The 23,265-nt window shown below is 25.1% G+C and overlaps 2 protein-coding genes across 2 annotated transcripts; one reads left to right on the forward strand and one right to left on the reverse strand.

The window, feature by feature from the left end:
• The first annotated feature begins 6,892 nt into the window (after nt 1-6,892).
• On the forward strand, nt 6,893-12,390 carry LOC101251954 (uncharacterized). The gene is made up of 7 exons (XM_004234044.3): nt 6,893-7,089; nt 8,257-8,532; nt 9,097-9,173; nt 9,402-9,438; nt 10,368-10,569; nt 10,857-11,043; nt 11,867-12,390. The coding sequence occupies exons 2-7, from the start codon at nt 8,283-8,285 to the stop codon at nt 12,035-12,037; spliced, it is 924 nt and encodes a 307-aa protein (XP_004234092.1). The 5' UTR covers nt 6,893-7,089; nt 8,257-8,282; the 3' UTR covers nt 12,038-12,390.
• Nucleotides 12,391-21,974: 9,584 nt separating this feature from the next.
• On the reverse strand, nt 21,975-23,166 carry LOC101249242 (pollen allergen Sal k 5.0101-like). The gene is made up of 2 exons (XM_026030257.2): nt 22,923-23,166; nt 21,975-22,529 (listed from the first exon to the last, which is right to left on the reverse strand). The coding sequence occupies exons 1-2, from the start codon at nt 23,107-23,109 to the stop codon at nt 22,180-22,182; spliced, it is 537 nt and encodes a 178-aa protein (XP_025886042.2). The 5' UTR covers nt 23,110-23,166; the 3' UTR covers nt 21,975-22,179.
• Nucleotides 23,167-23,265: the final 99 nt, after the last annotated feature.

Below are 23,265 nucleotides of genomic sequence, written 5' to 3' on the forward strand. Positions count from 1 at the left end.
ACCAATATTAATTACATCATGAATGTTAACATCTACCTGTTACATTGAAGGCCATATAGTACACTATATTATGTCTAAATCTAAATGTTCCCTTTTTCCTTCTTTCGATACCAATTTTCATTTATCTTTTCATTTTTCAAACTGAATAATTGTTTTTAATTTAGTAGCTAGTAAAGATGGATGGATTAAAAGTTATTTTACGTGTTTTGTTTATGTATTCGTGAGAGATAATTTTTCGTTTTTGAACGAAAAATATAATCAGAAGGTCATGAATTTAAACTGCGAAAATAATAATAACCCTTAGAAATGTGCAAAGTAGGTTGCATATAATATATTCTTATGATTCGATCTTTTTCCAAACTTAGAGCATCGAGATACGCAATTATATGATGGAAATTGGAACTATCTCATATATGGATTATGGAGTAATTCAGAAGCCCAATATCATATGGCCCATTGTGCTAGAAGGCCCAATAATTAAACCAAACCCCCCCCAAAATGAAATATTTATCAAAAAAAAAAAAAAAATCGATAGGAGAAGTCAAGGAACGAAGTCGCTTCTCTAATAATATTCAATTAATCCGTCTTTACGAGTTTACGATTTAATTTTTTTTTTTTAAAAAAAAAGAGATGATCGGATGAAAGAATGTGTTTTATTTTTCAGTTTTATCACGTATATAAACAAAAAAAATCTAGATATTTAACATGAAATCTTTTATAATAATGTTATGATTTACAATTTTAACAAATATTATTAATTATTTTAATTTACGAGGTGTAGGGGTCTGGTTTGTTTCTATTTTGTAGTGAATGAACTTAATTTGTTTTTATTATTAATTGAATAAGCAAGTATTATTTGGTTAGACTGGTCAGGGAAATTAAATTATGCTATTTAAGTACCTTTAACTAATATTTATGCCACTCACATGTCATAATGAATATTTAATAAATTAATAATTCTTATGAACAATTAAATTATTGAAATACGTACAATATGTCCTCCAATGTTCAAAAGTTACTATTTCAAATAATTAAAATAAAGGTATTGGCTTCAAATTTTGAAAAAAAAAGTTATAAATTATTAATAATTTAATTTTGATCAAACTTATGAAAATTAGATCACAACTCTTTTCATTTAACCTTCAACAAAACAAATTTCACATAATAAAAGAGTAATTAAAGATAAAACTATTAATAATTTAAAATTTTGTGAATATTCATATGCAAAAGGGTTGAAAGTAAAAAATTTCAAAGTAATTAAAATTTGAATATGCTTTGTCAAATCTGTTTCAATAATCTTTTTTCTTTAAATGAACTTTACTATGCACGAATCTAAACTGATTAATCCAATTCATTCTGAATATCAAATAACTATAAACAGAACACTTTTATTTTATTTTCTTTTATTTTGAAATAAAGGAGCCAAACACATTAAAAATATTGAACAAATATACAACTTATAAATTAATGGAATGATACTATAAAGATTGTTGTTATAGTCCTTTAACTCCAACTAGTTTTTTATCATTTTTATTACCTACTAATATTAGACATATTGACTAAAAATGTACCATTATTTTCTTGGACATGATGGGAAATTGGGAGGGCCACACCATGGAAAAAAGAAGTAATTTTTTTTCCCACTCTAAAGTTTGCATTTGATATAGCCATATAGGCCTCTATATTAGATTTTATCGTGTGACTAATCATCCTCTCAGATTAATTATTCGTTATTACTATGGTAAGTTAGAAAACTAGCTAGAAGTAGTTACATCAATTTTTTAAGCTTGATGGTCGGCAAGCATAATATCGTAAAACTAATATTTAAAGCACAATTTCTAAATATATTTTTTCATACCTATATATATTCATGTGGATGATATAAATAATCATAAATTTTAGTAATTCATAAACTCATAATTATTAAAAAGAAAATCTATTGCCCCCTTAGAGTTGAATATTATTTTTTAAAAAAAAAAAAAAACAAGATCAAAGAAATATGAGTTATGACTTGTAAAATTGAACAAATAGATATATCAGTATATTATAAATATTAAAATATACATATCACCGTGTTTATATAATTTTACAAATTTTCAATATCTACATGCTAGTAAGTAGTACCAATTTTAAACTAAATTAATGAGTATTTAATTGCCTACTAAATATCTAGGTAATATGTCTTCATCAATCATCATTCATGAAGAATTCGTAGTATTTTTTATCAGAAAAAATAATTAAAGAAATGAATTAAAATATTCTTTACAATGACTTGAAAATAATAGAATGTCAACTCTTCATGCATACGTTAAGACAACAAAACTTTTCTTATTCTTGCACATAATTCATGTCAAACTCAAAAATTTAAAATAATCAATCACATCCATCAACTACGTATTCAGTGTAATTAATTAATCTCATAATCTGAAAAGAGTATAATATACGTAAATTTTATCCTTATTTTGAATATACATAAATTTATTTTGATAAACTTTTTATTTTTTAACAAAACTATTCAAAGCAATATGGAAAAATAATAACATAAATGAAGAAATGATGACAAAATTCTATAGGAAACAAGTCAAATCATTCTAAACAACAACAAATAATAACATAAATAAAAGAATAAGAAATTATAGAGTATGAATTGTTTCTATACATAATTCGAATGCTTATTATTTTTATAGTAATTTCTCATTAATTTTTTTGTTCGTGTTATTTATTGAGCTAGATTCCTTGTTTTATCTTTTAGAAGAAGAAAGATATATATATATATAAGTAAAATTAAAGGAGTATGGTAACCATTTATTGTCAAATTGACATTTAAAATTCAAAATATTAGTATTCTCCTCGTCACAAAAAGGACAATTTAATAAAGATTAAATACTTTTGCAATTTTTGATCTATTTGTTTTAAAGTTTGGGGTAATTTATTGAGGTACAATTTTTGCTATTTTTTGTTTTGAATGATTTTTTAGTGTTGCATTTTTTGAGATTTGACGGAATTTTTTTTATTAATGCTTTTTTTATTTTTTTTTTATTTTTTCACAGTTTTCACTAAATTTAATAGATAAAATTTGTTAATATTCGATAGAAATCAAAAGTTCTCGCTTTTCCAAACTTAAAAAAATACCAAAATTACTCAAGAATAAATTTTAAAAATCATTTAAAACCTATCTTAATTATAATGGACCATTTTTGTTATTAATTTCTCGTAATTATAACTTGTTTTATTACAAAAAAAAATAAAAAATCACCAGTTGTGTTAGACCCCCACTCCCTTTCATTCCCAAGTAATTCATAAATTCTCTCTTCAATGGTTTCTTAATTAATCATTTAGTTTTCGCTTTTCCATCTTATATCTATTATTTGCTTCGAGATTTTGACTAATAATTCAAATTTTTTCGTTTAAAAAACGTTAAAGAGGAAACTGCTTCATGTCGAGATGTTTTTCATTCTCCAGACATCAATTCAAAACTTCTAGTTAAAAGTGAAAAAATCTTATTCATCCCATCACAATTCGTATATTATATATTTTTTCCCCTTTTCTCATAATTATTCCTTGTTTTATTGCATTGGTCTCACAAAAAATTCACCAATTGTTAGACCCCCACTATTTTGCATTATATTCACAAGTAATTCTCAATTAATTCCCTCTTCAATGGTTGCTTAATTATAGATACATAATTTTTATATATATTAAAAAAACGTGCTAAGAGTAGCTAGGAACATAGAGGTTTACTAATTTTTAGAAATGTGGCTTAATTAGTCTATGTTTTGGTGGGAAAATTAAATGTTCAAGATAAGTATTCAAAGTTTCTTACCTTCCATAATTTAGCCTAATAATTAAAAAATTATATTATACATAATGAGTATACGGAATTTAATTTCAATAATATATTTAGGAGAATCAAGACCTATTTTTGATAGTCATCTTGAAATTATGATATATGATATGATACAATTTGTTTTAAATCCATGAAATTATATCGATACGTTATGACTTTGTATATATGTGATACAGTTGTAAATAATATTTTTTTAATCTCTTGTGTTTATATTCACGATGATCAACCATGATTTATGTATAATACAACATGATAACAAGTTGAATATCGCATGAAATTAGATCGATCCATCGCTATTTTTACATCACAATTTTGAAATATATTTTTTTCACCGATATTTATTCTAATGCGATCTATTATAACTTGCATGTTACAATTTTGAAATATATCGTATTTCTATTTTTTATATATAGGTATTGCTATCATGATGATTCCATATGATTTGAGAGTAAGTCAACATGATAATTAATTAGACTGAATATAACAAACTCCTCCTGTTCGAACCGGGATTTGAAACTAAACTCCTCCTTAGGAGGATAGATGGCGATTCGAGTGAGATCCAATTAGATCCAACTTTCGATTCACTCGTGAGATCCGGGTGGTCCGGGGGGGACCACCACAACTCCTCTCTTCTCGAGAATCCATACATCCCGTATCAGTGTATGGACTAAGCTATTGACCAACTATTTTTATTTTTTGTTTGGTTTCTCGTGTCATTAGTGTTTGACATTCGTTTTTAGGTTCGATTAATCAGAACTTACATAGAAAAATTTTATATTAAAATATGTGTAAAGAATTTTACAATACGAATTAGCAATGAATTAAATTCCATAGCTAAACGGTATGAATTTTATACTAATCCTATTCAGCTACAACTTATTAGAAAATTCGATTAACTTAGAGTTTATTAAAGACAAATTAATTAAAAATTACTGATAATTTTTATAGCTAATTTCGTATTTTCTAATAAAAAAAAGGTCCATACTAGGGTCCACTTCTTGGTGTTTATAGAAGTTTTTTGACTCTTTGGAATATAGCCGACCTACCTTAGATAATTTGGGCTCTCATGATGGAGTTATCAAATATTTCAAGAAAAAAAAATGAGATTTTCTTTTTGTCCAGTAATAATAAATAATAGAAATTTCATAATCAAGGGTACGATAGGAAGAAACAAATTTAGAATTTCGAATTTATGAAATTTAAGTTTTTACAAAAAATCAATTTCTATATTTTAAATTAATCAATCATACAAACTTAATAGATTTCTTAATACAAATGCTAATTTTTGCTTAGTCTTTAATAGTAGGATGAATGAAATAATTTTATTATTAATTAAACGTAAAATTCGAATTTTATGAATAAATAAACGTCACATAATTTAGAAGCATTTTTAGAAATAATATATGAATCTGAATTAATAAATTTCCGAAAAAGAAAACTCCAAAAGTTGGAATTATAATATTTAGAAATGAAGAAGAAACTTCTTGAGTTACTATATATAAGAAACTACTTATACTATCAATTGATATTATTCCAACAAGAATATTTCTTTTTTAATTTTATTTTTTACTTGATATTCGATAATATAATATTATAAAGTCTCAATTGAAAACTTTAATTTAAATTGAAAATTTTCATATTGAGGATAAAACTTTCTCTAATTCCACCAAAAATATTTTTACAAATTACATACATTAATTGGCTATTTATTTTTTATAGTATAGCCACATAACTTCCAATTCAAGGTCAAACAATTAAGAAATCACATGCCAATGGAATAAGAGATTTATAGGGAACAACTGTCAAAGAAGAGATGAATATTTGAAGATTTTAGAAAATTAAATTTTTGGGCAAATTAATTACATGATATATTGATTAATTTCAACCAAATGTTTGACCAGTTTAATTTGTACTATCCATAAAGAAAGAATTATTGCATCAAAATGAGCTAGCAATTATGTTTTGTTCAAAAGTATCTTTTATTAAATTTCTTTTATCATGTAAAAATCCATAAAAAAAATTATTCTCTTTATTTTAATTTATACAACATAGTTTATATGAACACAATTTTTAAAAAATGTTTGTATATTTAAATAAGTTGTAAGAGTTAAAGTGACTATAAAAGCATGCCAATGATAAATTTAAATAAAGTTAAATCTTTTAAATGAAAAAAATATATTATTTTAAAAAAAATTAATTATTAATATATACAAAAAATGATCTATCTTATATGCATTGCTAATATAAAAATTACTTTAGCTATCAGTGAATTTTATAAGCTATAATAACAAATTAGTTATAATTTGTCACAACCTAAGTCATGGCTCGCACTTCCATTTGGTTCAATCGATGGACTACTCAAAATTGTTTCTAGGGCTCAGTCATCATTGAATTCGGAACGCGAGTATCATGTAAGTTTGAGATATAACTTTTTCTCGATAAAATATATTGTTCACTTCATTTTCAAAAGTTTATTAACAAATAATCTGTCAATCTTGTTAAACGTGCCTTCATCAGCGCTGACCCTCCGTTACGAACATCACACAATTAAAGTTTTTCAACATATTTATTTGCCTATTGTCAATACTTTTTTACATTCTCAATATATAGTTTAAAATCATAAAAAATGAGTTCTAAGATAAAATATATTTTCAGTATAAATATTTATTTATCCTATCAGATAACTCAAAATGATATTAGTAAACTCATTTTTAATTTTGAAAATAGGACATTATTATCTAACTACAACAAATAAGCAATCTGATCGTGTTAAAATTATTTATACTAATTGTGTTGTACCAAAATCCTACCATGCATGTCTGTTGAAGTGAATTGAATGAACGAACCGAGGATTTTCCCTTTTCCCCTCACTCCGATCATCCTACGCGACTAGCACTTTCAAAAAGCAAAATTTTCAATTGTTATCGGACAATCTATATTCAATAGGGGCCTTTAGTAAGTAACATAATTAAATAAATAATGTCACATAAAATGAAACAAGCTACGTAACAAGAATATATATGAACCTTATGGATGACTATTAGCATTAAAATATAATTCCATGGTTGACAAAATGGAACAAAAATCTCCCTAACACCCATAGAAAAAAGTGACACCAATTAAGTTTCTCTTTTCCCTACCCCAAACCCCAACAAGAGAAGAGACATTTATATTGTGCAACAGCTGATGATCATCATCATCCATAGAAGATTTTGAAGGCAGACACATACTTCTTTTATATGGTTTGTATTTTACAATAATAAATTTGAAATTACTACTAGTACTTCTTCTTTCTTCTTGACAAAAATTACAATACTAAAGAAAAAAGACGGAAATTCGTCTAAGTTAACATTTGACTATAGATTTTGGATTAGATTATGAAGATTTGTGTTTAAAATATTTGTATGATCTTGAATTTTGATTAAATTTTGAAAATCTTATATATCTTTAAATATTTTAAAGTCGTGTGATCCCAGTTTCTGGACAGATTTCACTTCCACTCTCAAAATTTTACTTGTTTTCTATATATTTCCAAACACAACTTTAATTTTTTTTAAAAAAAGATTCAAGTTTCGACTTCAAAATCTATGGTCATCGAAAATTCATGTTTTTTTAGTAGTGTTAGAAATCTTGCTATTCATAAAATTTCTGGTCCTTTTATCTCGATTATCGATCGATTATATTATAAATCAGTCTTTTTTTGGATCCTTGATACATAGTTTTTTTCATGATTTTTTTATGTAATTAGAAACATAGGGTTAATTAGTCTCTTCTCCTCCTCCTTCTTGATTCCTTATATACTTAAGGTTTTATTAACTATGAATTTTATCAATAATATTGCTTAAGGTTGTTATTGGATGAATTAAATTTCTCCTTTTTCTAATCAGACAAGTATCATCTACCATAGTTTGTTTACATAAGAAATTAGGGTTCAATCATGATTAATCATGATAGTTACTAGATGTATTTTAATTAATATTATTTTATTAAAAATTCATAGGTCAAAATATATCATATGAATTGAATTATGGAGGTCAGTTTTGATTTCATATGAGTTTAAATGAAATAATATGGTCAATGAATATAGTGTATATCAATTATCATGTCTACAGTAAGCATTCAACATACTTATATATAACAAATCCCTACTTGTTTGAGACTGAAACTATTATAATACTAGTGATTACTTATAAATATCCTTTAGGTAACTTGATATATAGTATAAAAAAAAAATTATTCCCACTAAATAATATATATATTACTTAAAACTCTTTGTTTATTTCGATTTGTTATTAGTTTCTATCAACATATTGATTCATGTTCTCTCTCTCTCTCTTCTTTTTTTAAATAGATACACAATTTCTAAACATGTGGATTATACTGAATATGTTATTGTTATCGTAATTCAGGGTTTGTTCTTGCATCAATAATAATCATGACAAGTGATTCCATTGATCTGAATGAAGAAGTTGGTGATCAAGAAGGCATTGAAGTTGTTATTAGTGATGAAAGTCATGAGAAAATTATAGATGAAAATAATAATAATAATAGTACTAGTTGTGGGGATTATGAAAATAATAAAAGAGTTAGACAATATGTTAGATCAAAATTGCCAAGGCTAAGATGGACTCCTGAACTTCATCTCTCTTTTGTTAGTGCAATTGATAGACTTGGTGGTCAAGAAAGTAAGTCTACCTACTACTTTTACAATCTAGATATACTTTGCATTTGCATAAGTAACCCCTCAAACGACGGTCGAAATCTCAGAGACACACTTATACTATACTAAAGTTTTATTACCCCTGAACTTATTTTATTAATAATTTTTTACCCCTTTTCGGCCTACGTAGAACTATTTAGTGGGTCCAACATTGGTTGACTTTTTTTTCAAGCTAGTGCCACGTAGGTCGAAAAGGAGTAGAAAATTACTTATAAAATAAGTTCAGGGGGTAATAGGACCTTAGTATAGTATAAGTGTGTCTCTAGAATTTCAGACATAGGTTGATGGGTACTTGTGCATTTTCCCTTAATAATATTTTTTTTTTAAAAAAAAAGAAGATTTGCTAATACTATTACTATTTCAATTTATGTGACAGTTGAATAGACATGAAGAATTTTTAAAAAACTTTGTGAATGTAAACATATATAATATTATTCGTCTAAACGATAAAACTTGTGATATTTAATATATAGTATTATTGATAGAAATAACGTTTACTAGCCATTTTGCGATAATGTGTCTTTTGCAGGAGCAACTCCCAAATTGGTTCTTCAAATGATGAATGTGAGAGGACTAAGCATTGCCCATGTAAAAAGTCACCTCCAGGTTTAATTTCTTTTCACTGTTAAAATTTAAAACAGTAATTAGTGACACAGAACTTTAATTGCTAGAAAAATTAAAAATTTTTTGTCACTAATCTTATTTAATAAAAGTTAAATGATAAATTATCAAAAAAATTGTTAGATATATGTGATTAATTAACTATATATTAACGATAAATTTCATCGATAATTCTTATTTGTTGCTCATAACATACTATTTTACTTTATGTAGATGTATCGAAGCAAGAAACTTGGAGAATTTGGACAAGGTAAAATTAATCTGAAAAAAGATATTAATTTTCCTTTCTAATTTTGAGATTATAATTTATGCATATTTAATCTTTCATGTAGACTAGATGTTGGTACTTCTATAAACATTAAGACATATTTAAAATCATAAATTATTAGGATATTTTTTATATGCATCAATTATAATTCTTTCTTTCTATTTTCCGTATAAAAATATGTCATCATCAGATAAAATAAGATAGAGAAATATTGTTAAGTTCATATGAATTATATATAGTATCCATTAATCACTTTTCGATTTTGTCTTTTAAAAATTAATAGTGCCTTTGGAATTTAAAATTACACAATTGTAACTCCAAGATAATATATAGATTTATTATTTATCAATCATAAGAACTATTGTCGTATAATTTCAGATTTCATTATTGAAATTGAAAAGTGATTAGTAAACGTTATTTATAATTTATGCATATTTAATCTTTCATGTAGACTAGATGTTGGTACTTCTATAAACATTAAGACATATTTAAAATCATAATTTTATTAGGATATTTTTTAGATGCATTAATTATAATTCTTTCATTTTTAATTAAATTTTCTACATAAAAATAAGTCATCATCATATAAAATAAGATAGAAAAATATCACTAAGTTCATATGAATTATATATAGTATCCATTAACCACTTTTTGATTTTGTCTTTTGAACAAACTAATGCCTTAAGAATTTAAAATTACACAATCGAAACTCCAAGATAATATATAGTTTTATTATTTTTCAATCACAAGAATTATTGTCATATAATTTTATATTTCATAAGTGAAACTTTAGATAATTATGAAGTCATGTGTAAAATTTAAAACTCTATTCGTAAGTTATTTTTCAAAGATAAAAAAGAGACAGAAAAGTGATTGGTAAACGTTATTTAGTTCTTATTTTTTTTTTACAGTACTAGGCCATGCTTATAGAACAAATAATCAAGGAAGAAGTTATCTCTATGGAAAATTAAGCCAAAGATTATTTAATCCTCTTCAAGACTTCAAAATGAAGAATGGTGCAATTGTTTTAGCAAGGAATTTTAATGATGATGATAACCATTTCCAAAATTCATTTGCTAAAACTCCATATGAGACAAAGGAAAAATTTCCCAGGTAATTAATTAACCTCGTATCGTTCTGTTTCATTTTACGTAATATTATTTTTTTAATTTATATAAATTCTCACTATAAGAAATTAATAACAGTATTAGGTCATTCGACGTATACTAAAACTTGTAATCTTGATATAAAAAAAAGTTATCTGCTATAACTAGTAAATATGATTCAAACTTTTAATTTCTTATTTACCTTTATTAAGATTATTTTATAGCCGCACAAAGAGAAATTGAGTATGGTGTTATTATTTAATTATTCAATGATCTCATATATATTATATGCAGATACTTGGAAAATCATGAAATTTGTCCTGTTAGGCAAAGACATTTTCATGAAGAAAAAAGGTGGCCTCCATGTGAATTTAATCAAAATAAATTAAATTCACAATCTTTGTTTCATCAAAATGGACCAAAATGGAATTGCACATATAACAGCCTTGGTCCAAAATTTAAGACCCCTTTTAGATTTGAGGTAAGCTTTATCAATATTTTGTACTAATTTTGATTTATAGTATTATATTTATCTACCTTATAAAAATTAGTCATATTTGAATTTGAACCTATAACTAAAGGTCTCGGGTTATGACCTTTAGTGATAGGATTGCTTCAATAATGGGTTGGAGTCTAATGGTGGGGTTGTTTCACTCATAATTAAATTAAGGTTTCGAGTTCAATTCCTGAGTATGGAGAAAGTTCTGTTGGAAGCGTCTCTTTCTCAAATAGGCCCTATAGTGCATGATTCAAATTTAGTTGGAACTCCAATGCGAGCTTCGAACACTAAGAAATAAAAAAAAAAAAGAATCTTGAAAATAGACATATACAACGAAATACAATAGTAACATATTCGATATACTTTCGTATGTAGGTTCGGAGAGGGAGAGAGGTAAAGAGGTTTCGATAAAAATCTTGGCAAGGAAATATTTTATTATTTTTTTGGGTAATCATGAAAAAACTCATTCTTATACCTCCTCCCTATTGAGTATTAACTAAAAGGTTAATGTGCTAATTTAATAATAAAAGAGACATTTAGAGGCTAACGTATCAAAATTTTATTTTAGCGGTAATATATCGAGTTATTATCATTACATTTAAAGTCAATTATAAAGCCTTTTAGTATATTTGTATATTATATTATTGCCATTATATATAATATAGCGATAATTATATTATTACCGTTAAATAATTGAAGCAAAACTCTTTATTTGTTGTAGTGCTAGTTGTAAGTATGTTGGTTACCATATATATGGTTTTTTTTTCCACTCATATGACTATTTTACTTTGTTATTAATATGTAGATGAAACAAGACAAGATGTTCATTAAAGAAAAAGATTATTTGCTGCCTGATTTACAATTGGGATTGAGCACAACTAATCAAGACAATAATAATAGCAAGGAGAAAAACTCATCAGATATAAACACTATGCTCTCTCTTTCTTTGCCTTCTTATTCATCAAGTGCAACCTAAGAGATGGCGCTATGATGTGCTGACAAATGGATGGATTGGATCGGAAATGAACAGTATAGAAAATAAGTCATTGAAAAATGTATAAAATATCTGATTCGCTCATTACATTTGTTGTGATGTTATTGGCATATATAGGATCAACCTTGGTAGGAGGCTAGTACTTGAAATCTCACTATGTATGCATCTAGCATAAAAAATTGCATTGGAGTGAGATCTCCTAAGTACTTGCTTTTGTTAGCCGTTCAACCTGTGTTGCTTAAATTCTTCAAAAATATCATTTTGTATGAATCAGAGTTTACAACGTTATTTATATTTTTAGGATATGTATGCAACATAAACTTTGTTCAATATAATCCCTCCGTCCTCTGGTTGTGTGTGTGTATATATATATTATTTTGCAACTTAATCAACTTTAATCAATAATTGGAAGGATGTAACTTTTAGATAAATAAATTTACAAAATTACTTTATACTAAGATATTTTACTTTCCTAAACAAATAAAAAAAGATAAAAGTATTTTTGTATTATTAAGCTATTAATTGCCTCAATATGATGATCACATGAATGTGCATGCATTTAGTTGTGTTTGTTACTTTTATTTTTATTTTTTAATACTAGAAATGTACATACATAATTTAGTTTGATATCCTATAGATTTCATAAGCACGAGGACGATATAACAATTATTAGCCCTTTGATTCCAATTACAAAACTTTATATATATATATATATATATATATATATATATCCTTCGGTCCTCTAGTTTATCAATAATCGTTTAAATGTATAATTTATGTATAAATATGTATATCATATGGATAGTGTAGTGTATGTATATTTTACCGTAAAGTATACGTTATGTATATATACACATTTCTTGTTAATAAATTTTAAACATTTGATAAGAAATGAATATTCTTTTGTTATAGTACTGGCATTGATAAAATTTCAAGTCCTCCGGATTGTTATGTCTTTTAAATATTTTAAGTTGATAATAACTATAATTTTTGATATTTTAAATATAATTTTCAAATATATATCACAAACTTAAAAAAAAAAAATTAAAGCAACAAAAGTACTAAATTATCCTTGACTAGAAAAGGGACAAATAAATTAAGATTAATGAAGAATAATAAATTACCCTCGACTAGAAATAAAAATATCTATGAGTTAATAGTAATGAGATGATAATGATAAAATCCAATATTAAATTTAATAATATATCAATTTCAAAGATTATGTCCATGATATTATAGTATATAATAGTTATAAGTGTACTATAAAGAAAGGGAAATATTTTAGAATAATTGGGAGAAACAAAGGGAATTTTATGGTGACAACATGTAAGAACCTTAGTGTAAAGTGAGGCTGATAAAAATGTTAGAAGATACTTTAAAATTCCATTTTTAATTATAGCCAAGGTGATGATTGGCCAAAAATATGTTAGGGTATAGATTCATTTAGGTGTACAATACTCCATGTCTAATATATATGTATATCGACTAGAATAGATAAAATAAATTTTAATTCAACGATTTATATGTTAGTATCACTTTTCTGATTTTGCTCCATTTAGGTATAGTTCATCATCTTTTGAGTTCCGACAGATAAATGATTTGTTTTAAGATTCTTTATTTTTTAATTATTTTTCTGTCTTAATTTATGTATGTTGTTTGACCAGAAACAACATTTTAAAAGTAACAAAAGACATTTAGTTTTGAAATTTATAATCTATAACAAATTATATATATTTATGCAATTATAAACCATCTTAACAAATTTGAAGTTACATATAAACTACAAAGAAAAAAATGAAAAACTTTAAAAATTGACTTCTAATAGTATCCTATTTTTGTCACTTAAATCAATCATAAACCATAAATATAATTAATCACTCATTAATCAATATTGGATTTTAATCATATGATGTTTCAATTTCATATATTCACTAGAAAAGCCCCACCCCCCACCCCCCACTAATGCACCCTTGTCTCCCTTCTCTAACATGTTGCCCACTAACTTGTTCAAGTATTAATGCACATTAAATGGAGTTTTTTTTTAATTTAACTTTTTTATTTCATGATATACCATGACTATATCATTTTATTTTTCATTCAATATTATAAATAAATATTAATATAGATTCACATCGTATAAAACTTATTTAAGGGTGAAATGTTCTATAATAAAAAATTTATATTCATGAATTAAATTTGAAATTTTTAATTAAAAATAAAAAAATTTTATTTATTCTGCTACAATTCGCGATAGTAAATTTTAAGGAGTATACTACTATTGAAAAACTTAGTATTGGATCTGAAAAATCTTTGGTGGAGTATATTTGTTGCTTGAATATTGGAACTTTTTGGTAAATGATAGGATAGAAGCACATGGTTTTGTTGTTAGACATTTTAATTTAGTTATTATTAATAAAATATAATATATTTTTGAAAATAGGACAAGCAAATATTTGACATTACTCTAAGCACTATATAATTTAATTATACTTGACTCTTCATATAAGTAAAAGGGCCCATATTTAACACCTCACTTTCCCATGAAAATCACATCTCACCTCACTTTGCTTGTAGATATTGAATGAAATTAGTCTCAAAAGAAGATAATCCCCAACCCCATAAAAATAATAAATAATAAATAAAAATAAATAAGAGAAAAAAAATTCAATTTCATAATTTCTTGAAAAAAATATGATCCAATTCTCTTTTTTTTTTCTTTCTAATTTTAGTTTTAAGAAATATATAATATAAAATTAATGTCTGATGGAAAGACCGACAAAAAGAAGTGTGACTAATACAATTTTGACAAATTTTTGATGTAACATTCATAAGAAATTGTAGTTTCTCGAATAGTCTCTATTAATATAAGTATAGATAATTCTTAACGTGAAATAATATCATAGTAAAACTATTTATCTCTTCTATTTTAATTTTTAAGTAAAAGATAATGACTTCAATAAACTCTAATAATGACTTCATCTATTTCAATTTATTTCATGAACTTTAAATAGATCATAAAGATTAATAAATAGAATTGAGGTTATTGAAAATTTGTGATAACATATTTTTTAATTATTCATTTATATCTTAAATACACTTCATAACATTTATAGTTTTGCCTACAATGTTGTTAGTCTATTCAACCATACAAATACTGACATGTGTCAAAATAGGTAGACACCTGTCATATCATTTTATTGTGGACCCCATTTAAGCTGACTTGGCAAATCCAATTATAGGCAAACACGTTTCACTAGTAATTAGGCATAATACCCCCATAGGTCCCAAATTTTCATATATTTGCAAAATTATCCTAAAATTGATGGATTCAAAAGGGAAAATATATAGAATGAGGTTTAATATATTACTTAATCAGATCACTTATAAATTAATTATACCGAAATTTCTATAATAAGTAAATATTTAGTACTATATTATATGACATGGTTTAACTCGACACGAAATTTTAAAAAAATAATATTTTTTTTATAATCTATAATTTTAAACATCCCTTAATTTTTATACGAATTAAGAGTTTCAAAATCAGAACTGATAATATTTTTTATTTTTGATATATCATAACACTAGCGTTAGTATAAAATTTTCTCAATACGAAATGAAAGAAAAAATTTAAATCCAATTATTTTCAAGTATATAAATATATCATTTTTTTAATTAAGCAAATTAATAAGAAAATATTGTCCAAATAAATTATAATAAGGGTACAACTAATATGCTACATAACAAATTAAAGGTACAATTTTTCTTGCACTATCACTATAAAATATTAACTCAAAAGTCTCAAAGGAATAGAAAAAGTAGAAGCATCTACATAAAGAAAGCAAAAAGGTGAACCCCCAAAAAACACAAAATAAAAAAATCATCATTTTTATTCAAAAAAGGTAGAAAAAAAATAAAATAAAAAATAAAAACTACACTTATTTATTCATTGATAAATAGACTTCTTTTCCCTTTTTCTATATTCTTTCCCTTCTTTCTCCTCCAAAATAAAAAAAAAATCTATCATTTTTATCCATTATGAGAAATGCAATTAGATGTTTCATATCTTGTATTCTTCCATGTGGTTCACTTGATGTTATTAGAATTGTTCATTCTAATGGTAAAGTTGAAGAAATTAGTGATTCTCATATAAAAGCTTCACAAATTATGAAACTTTATCCTAAACACATATTAAAAAAACCAACATCTTCATCAAATGATGATCATCAACAAAATATTTCTACTACTACTCCTAAAATTGTTGTTGTCCCTCCTGATGCTGAGCTACAACGCGGCAAGATTTATTTCCTTATGCCAATGCCATCGTCGTGCTCATCCTCCTCCTCATCTTCTGCTTCTCGTGAAAAGTTAAGAACTCGTTCTAGATCATCCACGAGGAATAAGAAGAAGATGAGGCAAGTCACATCGGAGGGACATAACAATGCTAATTTATTGATATCTGATGATCGATATCTAAGTAATATATTATCTGAAAAGGCGTCAACTCAAAGGGATAAAAGAAGAGGAAGGGATAGTGTATGGAGACCTCATCTAGAAAGCATCTCTGAGATTGTTAGTGAATTATGATGAATTCGCGCACTTTTACTTGTTATTTTTTATTTATTAATATTAGAAAAATATTTAAATCAAATTTATCTTTATACTAAACAAAATATTTCAATTTTACATTTTGTTATACTTTAGGATCATCCATATTGCTTCGGTTATTAGTTTGAGAATTTATATTTAGCTTCATCATGATATGTTTTAGTGTCAAGTAATTTGAAAAAAAATAATAGTTAAATTTATCGTTTTACTTTTGACTATGGTATAAAATTACCTTTTATATATTTTAGGTTGGAGTTCTATTTAGGTCAAGGGAAAATATGAAAATTTGTGCTTAAAATAAGGGTATGGAATGCACCAAAAAGTATAAAGGAGAATAAAATTTAAATATTTTGTATAGTTTGAGGGATATTTTTTATTTTTTTTTAAATCTTTTTTCTTTTGTCTTATATGTTTTTAAAATTCATTTCAAGAATATTCTTCTTCCATTAAGTATAGGGTTCTAAAAAGAAGTTATTAGCTCTATATTGAACCTTTGCTTTTTATATTTCTTTTTTTCGTTCTTTTAATTTACTTTTTTTATATGCATAGAAAGAAAAACAATAATGTGCTAAGAAGTTGTACAAATAGTTTTGAATTTTATAGATAACATTATTTTTATTTCTATTGGAAAAATTTATAGTGATCAGAACTATTTTTCTTTTTTAATTTTCATTTTCTAGGACTTTTCTAATCATTATTTTGTTAAAATATATTCCTTCGATCTTGTGACACTGTTTGAATTTTAAGAATGAAATTTGACTATAAATTTGAACATACATTTTTTAAGTTAATTCCTTACATTAAAATTTTTTATATATGAAAATTAACTACGAAGTACCACCATAAAAAAAGTACAAATTATATGGGAATCTTTTTAGGAATTAGTATAAAAATTCGTGAAAAACTTATTTTTCTACAAATTTTTATATTAATTCTCACGAAAATCCTCATATAATTTATAATTTTCGATAGTAACTTGTAAGTCGTCATTATTAACAATTAAATAACAATTAAAAGCATATTAAAAATTATGATTTAAAAAAAATTGTTTTTCTTTTGAAATTTCGAAAGATATTAGATAAATTGAGATAAGATGAGTAAATATTTTAGTTGGTCTGAATTGAATGAGATTGAAATGATGGTCATGTGATCAAAGTACAATAAATTAAATATCTTAGAAAATGATTTTGTTTGGGAAAAATAATAATCATTTTTTTAAAAAAATAAAAAAAGTTATCAATTTGCTTATTTCCAGGCTCTAGTTTCCCTCTTATGTCGGTATGATGTTGAAATCTGATTTTCTTCTAAAAAGATTTTTAAAAAAATTTCTTCTTTCAAACTTTTATTATTTTTAAATTAATAAAGAATATATATTTATTTTTTTGAAAATGAATTATTGCATTTGGAGAATGGAAAAGTAATTTACTACAAATAACAACATGAATTTTCTACAAATCAATTTGTTCACTAAAAAGTTCATAGTTGATAGTTTTTTTTTTGTTTGTTGAATAATTCACCGTTAAATTAGATGAGCAATTTGTTTTTATTATTTAGCAACTTTTTCCTTTTTTGTAGTGTATAATTAAATATTAATCACAGATATTATTCGTCTTTGAATAAAATTAAAGATATATATTTGTTATTTAGTAATAAAATTTATTCGTTGCTAATTTTTATTTTTAAAATGACATTAGAATATTTGTGGCCAAGCTAATGATAGAATATTCACAACTAAAAAGTACAAAAATAAAAAGAGAAATAAAAATCATGACCCATGTGGGAATAAATAAATAGACTAAGCTAGCTAGTGAAATATTAGTAAATCTTCCTTTGGATTATAATTTATACTTTAGATGTTGTGATTATATATTAGTAGAAAAACCTATATATATATATATATATATATATATAAGCTAGCTAGTGAAATATTAGTAAATCTTCCTTTGGATTATAATTTATACTTTAGATGTTGTGATTATATATTAGTATATATATATATATATATATATATATATATATATATATATATATATATATATATATATATATATATTCACAACTAGATTATAGTTTAGATTATCATTGATAATTTGCATCATATTTATACACACACTTTAATTACTAGAAATTCATGGGTTTCCTATGGACATTTTCGTTTGAATACTATTGATAATTGATTTTATGATATAGTGTTTCAATATTTTTTCAATGAAATATTGTCTGTGAATTCTATTAGAGATATTATCAGAAAATCATTAATTTCTGTTAAAAAAAAAAAATTCTTATTTTTTTTAAAAAAATATATAGAATTAACCAAAATTTGGTCATTAGTGTGTTCGTACTAACACTAATACATCAAATTTCATCAAAACTCCAAATTAGTTAAAGCATGTTTAGGTGAGAATCGTATTAGGATGGGTGATACGTAGGAAGTTTTTCTTTTGAAGAAAAACTTTGAAGCATCGATAAAATTATCGCTGTATGACCTATATCATGGGTTTTAGCCATAAAAATAACTACTAAAAAGTTTCAACATCACAACCCTTAGGGTGTTGCAATTACTACAACAAAAATAATCATTAGCGGCATTTGATTCTTAATTGCCACTGAATATATACTTTTAGCGGTAATTGTCACTCTTTGTATATGTCCCTAAATTCTTTAGCGACATTGGTTCTAATGACATTTAACTAATGCCGGTAAAGACTTTATCACTCTTTATTAATGTCAATATTTAATGCCGCTAAAAATTATTTTTGTTGTAGTGAATCCTTCTCCATACCCTACTAACTCGAAATGCTTTGTACCAGTGGTCCTTAACTTGTCAAACATGATTAATTTTTTGATTATTTTTTCATTGAAAATTCCTTGCCAATAAGATAAAAATTCAACATGATATTAGTGTGTTTTTTAAGTAAACTTTGATGAGAAAATCATATGTTTCTAATAGCAACTATTTTTTTTTTTTGGAGATAAATATTACGATGATTAAAAGACTACAATTTGGGGAATAATTGTCCCCACAAATATGCTTTTTTTCCCAAGCATAGAATATAAAATAATGCATTTTCTACCTGCACTAACTAAACAAAGGCATTTCTCCTTTTGTATTATAAAAAAAATAAAAAAAAATTGATGAAACTATATATAATATAATTTATTTTTCATGCCAAGAGAATCCCAAAAAGTTTCATAGAAAATCACCATTGAGACCTTTCAATTGTCTACAAGGTCAAATGACTATTTCTCCAAGATATTTATCATTCAATCGGTTAAAATACGTATTTATGATCGTTTCGTGTAAAAATTACGTTATATTTTAAATTTATAAAAATATGTTACTCTAGAAATATATATAAAGTAGCAATACAAATTTAATATAACATATGAGTAAGTAAATAGTGAAATGGTTAATAATTATGACACATTTATGAATATAAAAAAAAATAAAAAGAGGATTCAATTAATCAAAAGTTAAATATACTTGGTAAAATATCGAAGTAAATATAATTAAAATTTATCAATCAAAAAGTTATTAATTAATTTATATTTTTAAGCTATGTTTTTTAAGCATGGCTAGGGGTGGAAGAGATGATGATACCATACATTCTCATTCATTTCAGTTTTTAAAATTTTCTCCACTAAATAGGGGACCTAAAAAAGAGGGATACGTAATTATTTGGAATATTTAAAATTATTGGGTCATTGATATATGGATGTGTTTATTTATTAGAGATAGAAAAGAATAATATTACATAGTTTTCACAAAAAAGAATTATCAAGAACTTTTTACGAATGTTTAAGGAAATAAACATCTACTTGTCTTTTAATTTAATCATTTGATATTTGAAATTTATTGATCAAACTAATTGAATCATACGAAATGAATTCATTAAAAAAAAAATTTTTATTTAAAATTTATTTTATAATCGTAACTTAAATTTAAAATAATTCTCTAATTAATGACTGACAAATCTCAACCATCTCATGAGAATATTTGGAAAAACTTCTAATTGAAAAAAGAAAAACCAAATAGTAGATGTACATATGTTATTGCTCTTAAGTGTTATCTTTCAATATATATTTTTCTCCTTTTTCATATCTTTGTTTTTTTCCTTTTATTTGATTTTTGATATTCACTTTAAGGTTACAGTATGTTATTTTGTTATTTTTTTAATAGGCATACTATTCGAACATTGTCATTTAATTTGTATTAACTTTTCAAAATTATTTAACTAATATTCACTTTTAACATGGTTTATATTAAATTCAGGAATATTATCTCATCTGTTAATACTAAATCACATCATTAAATGTAATGTAATTTCTAACTTGTTATGCAAAGATATTAGAAAATATATTTTGTGTTGACATAATTATAGAGGTTTTTAGTGACTATACATATATGGTTTAATTTCAAAATTGAATTCTCAATTTTTTTACCTACTCCATTATGATCCAATTAACTCTGGAGTAATGGGGGAACATAGGACTTGTAATATTCTTTTTTAGAAGACAAATATATCAAGTTAGTTCATGTAGCTCCAACTACAAAGCCAAGAGCAAAGAACTTGGAACAAGAAACAAAAATAATATTAATGTTAGATAATATTATAGTCGATATATAAGTGGAGTTCTAAGATATTGTACGTAAAATTTATCTTTATTTTTTGCAGGTTAAATATATTGTGTTTTCAATAGATCATCAATTCATTTCTATCTTTGCAGAATAAATAAATTGTTTCTGATAAATCGTCTACTGAAAAAAAAATATTTTGAAGCAAAAAATTATTTTTAATGTTGACTTCTACATACCAAATCCTAACCCTCATCTTCAAATTTTGTTTTCTTTGGTATATTCCCTTTGCACCACATTATCCAACTAATTGAAAGAGAGTTTTTTTTTTCTATTTTTTTTTTGTAAAAAAAAAAACATCTAAAAGAAGGAAAAAAAAGACTATTTTTTTTCATATTTCCTTTTTTGTGTGTATTGTGAAGAGGGTGATACATACTTATACTATTAGTAAGTACTTTCCTAATTTTGATTAATTAATAGGATGATGAGTTAATTAACTTGATATGTTCACATTAGATACCTAGCAAAGAACGAGCTGAATAAAAAAATCATGAAAAATATTTTTCCCTAACAAAAAATTGAAGGATAGGAAGACGACATACAAAACCACCTCATTTTATATATTATAAGTACGAGTACTTTAAGTTTCTATATACTGACAGTATATATTAAACATAACTAATTGTAGATAACTTTATTTAATACATATTCATTTTGATAACCTACAACAAGGGGTAAGTAACCTTCTATAAGAGGTTAAATTACATCAACATAATATCAAAATTCATTGCACTTCTAGTGCACACAAACTTAAATCCTACATGTCAATATCTCATGGTTCATGACCATTTGATAGTGTAAAAAACTCCTTTTACACTATCGATATATATAAGCTAAACTCTATTCAGATATTTCGACTATATACTCAAATCTTTTTCTTTTAAGATTGACTAATATCTTCAGGTAATAATTCGAGTTCCTTAAATACTTCATCGCATTCTGGTGAAGCTTCTTTCTTCAAGAAGAATAGAGGGTTCGCGTGGCGAGTAGTATCAACTATGCCATTGTTGTTTGTAATGGTGATTCTTGCTGATTCTTGTGCATTACGTTCATGTGGTATCTCAGTACAATCATCCATGGGGCTCTTCTTGAGCATCATCTCACATATATCGTCCTCGTGGTCGCGTTCCACGAGGAGTTCATAGAAACCATGCTCATCAGTTTTACCATCCACTGTTGCAGTGATAGCATCAGTTGTTTGGTTCTTACATTGTAGTTGTACCTCCGCGCCTGCATGCATGCATGCATACATGAAATTTAAGTAAATTCGTGTAATTTATAATAAGGCGTCAAGTATTTCACTTAATAGCAGAGCAGAGCAGATAAAAGTTTGATCAGATTCTCAAGAAATGCATAATATGAAAGATGGATCTGACCTATATATATATATGACATTTTTTAAAATCTAATAACAATATAACACATAATAGGCAAATGTACATATCAAACTATTTTTGTATATTTTATAATCCCAAACCATATATAGATCTAATAAATTGATCTAACACTCAAATCAAATTAAACCACAAACTATGTTTGATGATAATAATGATAAACAAGACATATCATCTTTTTCATAACTTTGGGAAAATATAAAAATTTATTACACTGACGATGTAATACCTGATAATGGCTTGCTAAGTCGATTTTCGAATTGAGTGCGACAAACGTCACAATATACTTTTCCATCTACCTTGAAATGAGTTTGACTATGATCACTTGAAGCTTCAGACTCAGCATGAATTACCCCAAACAGGGAAAACAAACAAACTACACTAACAATTAGAATAATTTCACTTGATTTTGTCATTTTTTTTAAAAAAAAAAATAATTCTTGTTTTATTCTTTTTTTTTTTGGATGTTGTAATTTTTTTAAACAGGGAAGTGAGTGAAATGTGTAATTGAGGGGTTGATTTATATTTTGTATTTTCAGTTATTGTTGTGAGGTTATCATGTTCTTTTGGTC

This window comes from Solanum lycopersicum, chromosome 3 (genome assembly GCF_036512215.1).
Source record: "Solanum lycopersicum chromosome 3, SLM_r2.1".
Lineage (NCBI taxonomy): Eukaryota > Viridiplantae > Streptophyta > Magnoliopsida > Solanales > Solanaceae > Solanum > Solanum lycopersicum.